The 9,447-nt window shown below is 54.6% G+C and overlaps 2 protein-coding genes across 2 annotated transcripts; one reads left to right on the plus strand and one right to left on the minus strand.

Annotated features, from left to right (window-relative positions):
* Positions 1 to 1,137: 1,137 nt before the first annotated feature.
* Positions 1,138 to 5,270, plus strand: MED9 (mediator complex subunit 9). The gene is made up of 2 exons (XM_056503153.1): positions 1,138 to 1,310; positions 4,686 to 5,270. The coding sequence occupies exons 1-2, from the start codon at positions 1,174 to 1,176 to the stop codon at positions 4,900 to 4,902; spliced, it is 354 nt and encodes a 117-aa protein (XP_056359128.1). The 5' UTR covers positions 1,138 to 1,173; the 3' UTR covers positions 4,903 to 5,270.
* Positions 5,271 to 6,875: 1,605 nt separating this feature from the next.
* Positions 6,876 to 8,855, minus strand: RASD1 (ras related dexamethasone induced 1). The gene is made up of 2 exons (XM_056503650.1): positions 8,444 to 8,855; positions 6,876 to 8,205 (listed from the first exon to the last, which is right to left on the minus strand). The coding sequence occupies exons 1-2, from the start codon at positions 8,727 to 8,729 to the stop codon at positions 7,655 to 7,657; spliced, it is 837 nt and encodes a 278-aa protein (XP_056359625.1). The 5' UTR covers positions 8,730 to 8,855; the 3' UTR covers positions 6,876 to 7,654.
* Positions 8,856 to 9,447: the final 592 nt, after the last annotated feature.

The raw sequence follows: 9,447 nt of genomic DNA on the forward strand, positions 1-9,447 counted from the left end.
TGATGCTGCCCATGCTTCCTCCCTTGAGCAGAAAGTCTGGTCCCACATAAACATCTGTCCTTAAGGCATCTCAAGGATCACATCCCCATCATCCAGTCCATATCGTTCCCATTTGCATTAAAGTCAAACTGAGTACACCAAGTAACAAAAAAACATGGTGGAAAGCTGGGATATAAGAGACATCGAAACCCTACTGTGGTTATTTACACAGAATAAAGCAATTTTCCCCTCAGATTTGGCTTGAAAGAGACGGATTTATAGTGACTTGGGACACCACTCTGAGTGTGCTGAGGGGCTGGGAGCCCATGGATAGCTCCTGGGATGGCTGGGTGGTTCCTGGGATCCCGGGATGGTTACTGGGACACACAGATGTCTTCTGGGACCTCTGGGTGGTTCGTGTGGTCCCTGAATGGCTCCTGGGACACCTGGATGGTACCTGGCACCCCTTCTTCTCACCCTGCCCTTGGGGTGCAGGACTCCACAATCTCCGTCTCAGGGGGATCACTGGGAGGCGTGCAGGGGGAAGCAGTAGAGAGATCATTGGGATCACTGGGGGGTGTCAGGAGGATCAATGGGGGTTTCAGGGGAATCACTGGGGATTTCAGGAGGAATCAGTGGGGGAGGTCTCAGGGAGGATCACTGGTGGAGTGCAGCCGATCACTGGGGCACAGGTGGAATCACTGTGGAGGCATTTGGGGGGACCACTGGAGATTTCAGGAGGGATCACTGGAGGTTTCAGGAGGATCGCCGTGGAAGCACTTGGGGGGATCACTGCAATTTTCGGGGAGGTGATCACTGGAAATTTCGGGAGGCATCACTGGAATCCCAGCGAGATTACAGCTCGGCTGCAGAGCCCTGCCCCACTCCCCACGGCTGCCCGCGGCCCCGGCCCCGGCCCCGGCCCCGGCCCCGCTGAGGGCCGTGAGGCGAAGCCATGGCGGCCCCGGAGCTGCCCCAGCCCCGCTGAGGGCCGTGAGGCGGAGCCATGGCGGCCCCGGAGCTGCCCCAGCCCCGCTGAGGGCCGTGAGGCGGAGCCATGGCGGCCCCGGAGCTGCCCCAGCCCCGCTGAGGGCCGTGAGGCGGAGCCATGGCGGCCCCAGCCCCGCTGAGGGCCGTGAGGCGGAGCCATGGCGGCCCGCCCCGCCCCGCCCGCTCCGTCACTGCCGGCCCGCCATGGCGTCCGGGCCCGCGGGCCGCGCCGCTGAGGAGCCGCCGCCGCCGGAGCCGCCCGCCGAGCAGAAGCCGCCGCCGCTGCCGCCCGCGCAGGAGGAATTCTCCTTCCTGCCGCTCGTCCACGACATCATCAAATGGTAACGGCGGGCACGGGCACCGCCACCCCCGCCCCGCCGGGCAGCGCGGCCCTGCCCCGCTCGGACGGTGCTGCCTCACACCGGAGCCCTCGGCGGCCTGCGTGAGGAGCAGGGCTAAGGGATGCCCTCGGCAGTGATGTTCTCCCAGTCACAGCATCCTCGGGAATGCCCTGCATAGGGAGTGAGGCAATGGGATGTCCCCTCTAGTGATGCTCGCCCGATTCTCGGCATCCCCAGGGTGCTCTGGATGGGGGAGCAGGGCAGTGGGACTCCCCCTCGAGTGATGTTCTGCCAGCCATCTGTAGGATATTCTGGACAGGCAGCAGAGCTGTGGGGTTCCTCTAAGTTGTTTTCTCATTCTTAGCATCCTCGTAATGCCTTGAACAGGGAGCTGGGCTATTGGATCCTCCCTCAAGTGATGCGCTCCCAGCCTCCACTTCCCCAGGATGCCCTGGAGAGGTACCAGGGCAATGGGGTCACCCCTCTAGTGATGCTCTCCATCCTCCCAGCATCTCCTTTGCCCCTTTTCTCCCAGCTGGAGTTCCTGGGAAGGGTGTTGGAGGGAGCTGGCACAGCCCCAAGTGCATCTCCACTCTGAGTCAGTGCCTGGGTGGTGTCGGGGTCACCTGAGCAGTGCAGGTGCTCCCATGGCTCAGGTACACTGCCCCACCACTAACCCCAGAGCAGTAGCACTGTGTGTCCGCTGGGTTATTGCTCCAAATAACTGTAGAGAGCTGATAACAGCCTCAGAAAGTACAGGCAGTGCATCAGGAAAGCAGCCTATTTCCGGGCAATTGTTAAAAGTAGGATGGCTTCCTCCTCAGTGGGACATACACTGTTCTCTTCCCAGCTCCAGATAAGCACTGTACTGGTGAAAGGTGCTGGTACAAGGCTCCTGAGAGCTGACGTGTTTCTGGCACAGGAATGCCTCCAGAGATGCTCATCTGAATTCTCAGAAAGGGCATGTCTCTGCCATGGAAATCCATCCAGGCAGGCTCTGTGCTCTTACCTGGGCAGACTGCAGGGTGAGGCAGTGGGCATGGGAAGCATGAATTGCTTTCTTCCTGCCCTCTCCCTGTGCACTCAGTGGGGAGCTGATTTGTGTCCTGCTGATGTTTCACTTGGAGCAAGCATGTCTGAAAGGTGAGGGAGGTTCACCCTTAATGGCTCTGCAGCCCAAGCAGCCCAGTCCATGGGAATGAATACCTTTGACACACCAGTCCAGAATGGGCATGAGAACACAAACACTGTAATTTCACTCAGTTTCCTCATTGTGCTAAGTATAGGCCATCAGGTTGCCCTCTGGCCTTGATTCTCTCTGATCTGTGCAGACCACAGAGTGAGGCTAAATCCCCTGCCAGGCCTGTGCGTGTCCATCACCAAAGTGGGCAGTAGCCACGGGATGAGACCTCCCAGGCTGTGATGTGTCACTGATCAGGCTGTAGTGACTCACAGATGAGTCCCAGGGATATCTTGTGCCCTGTCCCACTGAGCCACCCACTCCTGCTGCCCAGCTTCCTCCCTTGGCTTCGTGTGTGGCGTTTCCTGGGCGGCTCAAGCCAGCGTAGGTGCTGAGCAGTGTGGCAGAAGGGTGGCACCACGGCAGCCAGCGGTGGGATGTTGTGCCTCCTGTCCCTGACAGATGGCAAACAGGCTGTCCTCTAACACTGCCTCGAGTGGCAGAGCCCAGCCCTGCTGTTCTGACACTGACTCAGCTGTGAAGACGCATCTCCAAGGTGACTCTGTGCTCCAGAGCGAGGATGTATCACGTAAATTTGCTGACATTCAAGGACGGGTGCTGTTTCCTGTTGTTTGGGTCTGGAGAAAGTTTTCCTAAGTTGGGTCTGCTGATATTTTCAGCCTTGTACAGTTAATGGCATCACTGCTGAGGTCCCACTGTGTGGCTCCACTGATGGTGGGTTGTGCTGGTGTGGTGAATAGCACTGTGCCTTAAGGCAGGTTTTGTGCCCAGTGCATCAGCACAGGCTGTGGTTGGATGCTGTGTTGAATCCTATGTTAGTGCAGGCAGCTGCAGACTCTTCCCACACCTTCTCACTCCCACCTCTCCATGCCCACAAATAGGAAATCACTTCAGTTGCTTGTTCCAGCAGGAAAACAGCCCATCAGGAAAAAAATCCCACCAACCCTGAAATATTTATCCCTTTGGACCAACCAGGCAACAGGCAGCTGTCAGTTCTCTTTGAGGGGGAAAGGGGATGAGATGTGAGGAGGACTCCCCTGTCAAAGCCAGCCTCCAGCTGTGGTGAATGAAAGGCAGTGTCACCCCATGCTTCCCCAGATGTGCCATGGGGTTGGCTGCGTGTGTTCCTGTATTTTTCCACTGCCAACCTGGCCCTGAGTGCCTGCATAATGGGGAGACATCATAGTACCAGCTGCAGTTTTATTTAGAAGGGAATAATGAATATTTTGTTCCAACAGGCTTTTGAAACAAGCGGCGGCCATCTGCTTAAAAGTTTTGCTCTCAGCCATGTCACGATTTTCCAAAGTTATAATCGAGCACCTCTCTGCCCTGGTCATGCCAAGCTGATTTATTTTTAGGTCTGGCTATTGAACAGGCTCCCAGTTTTTCAAAGACCTTTAGAATCCTGCTCTCCCTATTAACAGGCAGCCTGGAAGCGGGGACTTGCTTTTGCCTGGAATCAGTAAAACTTCTTGCTGGTGCTAACAAAGCTGAGTCAGATACTAATGAGGGTTCAAGGGCAGATGCTGCCTCAGACAACACTGAGCCTTGAAAAGCACAGAGCTGGCTGCAGAGCCAATTCTGCTGCTCTTAAAAAAAACACCCCAAACCAACCTGAAAAAAACCCAGCGCGTCTCTTTTATTAAGTATAAATCCCCAGAGACTCCTTTTAAAACTCCCAAGTACCATTTTCTCTGCCTTTGGACACTCTGGCACTGGGAACAGTTTCTGTTTTCTGCTTCAAGCTGTTTGACTGCATTGATTTTTTTGAATTACAGCAGCAACAGGTCATGGGTGAGACTGAGATCTTTTTTTCCAGGTGACTACACACAACACATATGCAATCTTATCTTCCCCAAAGAGAGGTACAGGAGTTCAGAGGGAGAATTTAACCTGCTCCAGGGTGATGTTTGAAAGCTGCAGTGCAGCTCCTAGCCTGATTAATACATCCTGAGGTGACAGGATTGTGTCCTGGAAATTTGCAGGAAACCAGTTTGCCTGTAAGCTACCCAATCTTTATCCATCTGTGTCATTTTATTGGGATAGGTGAATCAGATGTCTGTAGCTAGATATCAAGAGCAATTTTCCCAGTGAATTCCAGTTTAAACCCTGGTTGTGGAAATTGCAGCATTTTCAATAGGAGAATTCACAGTGTCTCAATTCTCTCTCTGCAGCATGGACAAGGACAGCCAGGATGTTCACCAGGTACTGAATGAGCTCAAGAACAAGTTCCAGGAGATGAGAAAGCTGATCAGCTCCATGCCTGGCATCGGGGTGAGCCCAGAGCAGCAGCAGCAGCAGCTGCAGAACCTGCGGGAGCAGGTCCGGACCAAAAACGAGCTGCTGCAGAAGTACAAGAGCCTTTGCATGTTTGAAATCCCCAAGGAGTAGGGAAGGCACAGCTCCACTCTCCAGGTCTGAGATACCTCCTGTCCAGGCTGAACAGGGTGGCAGAAGAGGACATTTCTTTCGTTAGGTTTTGTGGCTGCAGAGCTGTGGCGTTGTGCCTGTGTGGACCATGGGTGTGTGACACTGAGCCAGGACACCGTGTGCTCTCCTGGGACAATGGCAGTGGCACGTTCCCTTGATCAGCTGCAGGACTGTGCACTTATATATCCCATCTCCTATTTTCTCTTGGGGTGGGGTTCTTTTTTATGTTCAAACAAGCAAGAGATGTTTTGTTTTCTCCTCACTAAGGGTCAAAGTACCTGCTGGTGAAAAAGAGGGCATTTCTGCTTTTTTTTTTTTTTTTTTTTCTTTTTTTTTTTTTTTTTTTTTTTTTTAACTTAAAAATGGCCAAACATCAAAAGGGAGCATAAGAGGGAAGCATGTACTGTTTGGCCCTGCTTCTGGAAAAGAGTCTCTGGTACACTTTCCATTCCCTGTGTGTTGGAAGAGGAATGATTGCTTTCAATTACTTCTGCATTTCTCTTTTTAAACAATTGGTGATTGTGTCTGAAGTGAGTCAAATAAAGATTTATAGATTCCAAACTGCCCCTCTTGTGTGTTCACTGAGTGGATGTGGCCAGAGCACGGGCAGGATGTTGGCAGCACATGGGATCCTGGGCCCAGCTCCAATGTCTTTCCCTCTTAAAACAGAGGAACAGCAAGAATCAAAACAAAGGGCATAAATGATAAAAGCTTTTAGTTATTTTATTCTAAAGTCAGGCTGAATGGTACAGATAAGTTTCACATCCAGGGGCTTCCCACAACCACAAACATTTCAGCAGCTGGAACAGGTAATTCTGCTCAGTGAAATGGCTGCAACTCACCTGTAACTCAGAGATTTACTCTCCCCACTGAGATACTGTACTAGTACTTTCTTTGGGAAGGTGCCAGTGTGTAAACTCTGAGTAAAGCAGAACACCGAGATAAACAAAGCACAATGTACACATTTTTTATTACTGAAATTGCCTTTCCACCAGCCATTGCCTGTCCTAGCTCAATAAATTCCTGTGTCTCATGCCTGGACGATGTTTTCCATTCTTTTGCCAGTTGCTGTTCCTGTGAAATCAGGCAGAGGCAGAGCTGGAAGAAACAACTTGTTGCCAAAGAAATGTCTGGCACTTGGTTGAGGAGCAAGTTAACTCTGTCAACTTGAATCCAAGTTTCAAGCGAAACTGGGATGGTTTACTTTGCAGTCTCGCTCCCCCACTGTTGTTTTGTGGCTTCAATATGAATTTTTTTTTGCCATTAATATGTACTAAACACAGATTTTTGCTGCTGCATGAGGGGGAAGCGGAGATTGAAAATGAGCTGGAGGTGGGAAAAGATTTCTTTGAAGAGCAATCCTGTTTCCCTTTCACTTCTAGCAATGATTACTGCGACTTATTGCAGTAATCATTTTACTGGGAAGAGATTAAAAACCATCAGATGTAAAGGTGACCTTTTGAGCAAAGTACTTCCTTTACTCATATTGCAGAGTAAAAACAATATCCCAGCTGGGGTGCCAATGAATCAGTGTGTATTGACATCATTAAAGTGTGCTTAGTTAATCGGCAAAGAGCATGAAACACAATCAGCCCTTTCTAACGAGGTGATGTCAGTGTGCAGGGTGACTGCAGGCTGTGACATGCCGCTGCCGCGTGTGGTGGGGCTGGCAGCACCGTCACTCGGCCTGGAGGAGTGAGGAAAGAGTGCTGGCTCAGTGACCCGTTGGAGTGAGTAACTCCCTGCCTGGCCCCTCGTTACCCTGTGTGGCAAAACCCCTGCGGCTTGCAGAGGCGGGAACCTTTGCACTGGGAGTCGGAGAAAATGGGGCAATACAGGGCTTGAGTGAGAGGCTGCTTTTGCCACCTCAGGCCTTTTGTTTAGCAAGCTTTGCTATGGGATAGGGCAAGGAAGCAAAGGCAAACACACAGGTGTGATTTTTTAAAAGATTTTATTAATTTGTAGAAAAAATAAAACATCAAGTTTCACCCACGGTAGAAACACTTGAAGATTTTTTGTTTTGTTCATGTCAATGACAAACAATACCTACATAAAGTGCCTATTATTTTATTTTGTAAAACTCTTCCCGCTCCCCCCACCCTCCCCAAATCTTGCAAATCAAACAAGACAAATGTAAACAAGAGTCAGTTTTTTGGTCCATCGGGGCTGTAACTCTGCAATGTCTTTGCAACATCTTAGGAGTGTCTTCTGCATGTTTTGCAGACATACACGAACACACAACACAGAGCCAGAGTCCGTGCACAGCTTCTCAAGTTGAAAAGAAAAAAACAAAACCAAGAACCAACCCCAAAGCCCCAGGCAGGTGCTGGCAGGCCCCTGCCCTCCCTCCTGAGGGCAGTGCCTGAGGCTGGGTGGTTTGGGAGGGAAAGAAACACCAAGGTCTGTGCCCTCCACACTCATCCTCCCACCTGGCTGCCCAGCAGCTCACCCCTTCCCTGTGTCTTTGCCCAGAGGAGGAGGCTGTTCCCAGTGCCATCCTCTCCTGCCCTCCAACGCCTCCCCCTTCGCATCCCTCGCTCCCAAAATGCACCCCCAGGGAGGGAGGCGATGAGAGCGGGAGGAGGGAGGCTGGGGGAGAGGCGACAACCTCTCTGCCCGGGTGGGCACCTGCCCAAAGTCAGTTCGGGAACGAGCATCTCTCTCCCCTCCTTTCCTCCTTTCCTTCCTTCCTTCCCGCCCTGAGCGGGGGCTCCTAGCTGATCACGCAGCGATCCTTCTCCTTGCCGTGCCCGCCGCCGATGGCTTTCTCGCGGATGTACATGAGGTCGCTGTGCACGCTGGGCCGCCGGGCGAAGGGGGCCACGATGCCGTACGCCTCCTCCGTGCCACCCCGGCCCCCTTCCTTCAGCAGCTTTTTGCCTTTCAGCGCCTTCTTGTGCAGGATGTCGCAGTACTGGACCGAGACCTTGCGGTGCAGGTCGGGGCTCATCTCGCTGGGGAGCTTGGCCATGGCGAAGAGCGCCTGGAACATCTGGTCCAGGCTGCTGTTCCTCTTGGCTGAGATCTCGAAGTAGGCACATTTTTTGGGGTCCCCTCCCACCAGCTGCTCGATCTCCCGGGGCTGCACCTCCCGGTAAAAGTCCCGGTCGCCCTTGTTGCCGCAGATGACCAGTGGCACCTCAATGTTCTCCTTGGTTTTGTTCTTCAGGCACGACTTGGTCTCCAGGATTTGCTGCTTCAGGCGCTGTACCTCCTCAAAGGAGTCTCGGTTGTCCAGGCTGAAGACGAGGATGAACACATCTCCTGGGGACAAAGAGGGAACGTGAGGTGGTTGCAGGGATGGGGACATAGACCCACTCCTAAGCCAAAGAGAGGCTTGGAGAAGGAAGGACCAGGCAGCCCCTGGGTCCTGCATCCTCCAGTCCACCAAGAAGAGCTGCCCAACCCTTGAACACAAAAAATCATACCTCCCTCCTCCCAGGACTGCAAAAACACCCCCAAACTAAGCAGGAATCTAGCAGAGGAACCTCCTGCCAAGTACCTGTGAGGATGGAGAGGCGGCGCATGGCTGGGAACGGGTGGTTGCCCGACGTGTCCAGGATGTCGAGCTGGTACACCTCGCCACGGATGCTGTAGAACTTGCGGTGGAAGTCCTCGATGGTGGGCGTGTATTGCTCCTCGAAGCGGCCGGTGAGGAAGCGTGAGACGATGGCCGTCTTCCCCACCTTGGAGGAGCCCAGGATGACCATGCGGTAGCAGTTCTTGGCGGGGATGCTCAGCTCGGCCTCGCTGGGACACATCTTCTTGATCATCGCTGCCAGTTTCATTGACGCCGGCAAAAGTGCAGCTTGCGCCGAGAAGGAGAGGAGGAGGAGGAGGAAAGGCGCCTGCCTTGCCCGGCTGCTCAGCCCCTCTTCCCTCTCAGAAGGGTCGGTGTGAGCTGTGCACGGCGGCCGCCGCGTTATATGGAGCCGGCAGCGACCGCCCCTCGGCGCGTCACGGCCCGGGGCGGCGGCGGCTGAGTCAGCGCCCGGCACCGAGCCCGGCCCGGCCCGCGCCCCCCGCGGGCTCCGGGCTGCGCGCAGCGCTCCCGGCCGCTCCCCGGCCGCACTCCTGCCGCTCGCCTGCCCGGTCCCGCTCCCAGCCCGCTTGGGGCTCTGGGTGCTTCGCAGCCCGGTCCCGTTCCCCGCCCGGTTCGCACTCCCGGAGTGCACACACAGATCCCGTTCCCACCTCGGTCCCGTTCCCAGCCCGGTTCGCACTCCCCGGAGTGCGCACGCAGATTCCGTTCCCAGTCCGGTCCCGTCCCCAGTCCTGTCCCGTCCCCAGCCCGGTCCCGTTCCCAGCCTGGTTCGCACTCCCGGGGTGCGCACACAGATCCCGTCCCCAGCCCGGTCCCGTTCCCAGCCCGGTTCGCACTCCCGGGGTGCGCACACAGATCCCGTCCCCAGCCCGGTCCCGTTCCCAGCCTGGTTCGCACTCCCCGGAGTGCGCACGCAGATCCCGTTCCCATCGTCGTTCGCGCTCCCGGTTTGTACAGTCCGG

The sequence above is a fragment of the Oenanthe melanoleuca genome, chromosome 14 (genome assembly GCF_029582105.1).
Source record: "Oenanthe melanoleuca isolate GR-GAL-2019-014 chromosome 14, OMel1.0, whole genome shotgun sequence".
Lineage (NCBI taxonomy): Eukaryota > Metazoa > Chordata > Aves > Passeriformes > Muscicapidae > Oenanthe > Oenanthe melanoleuca.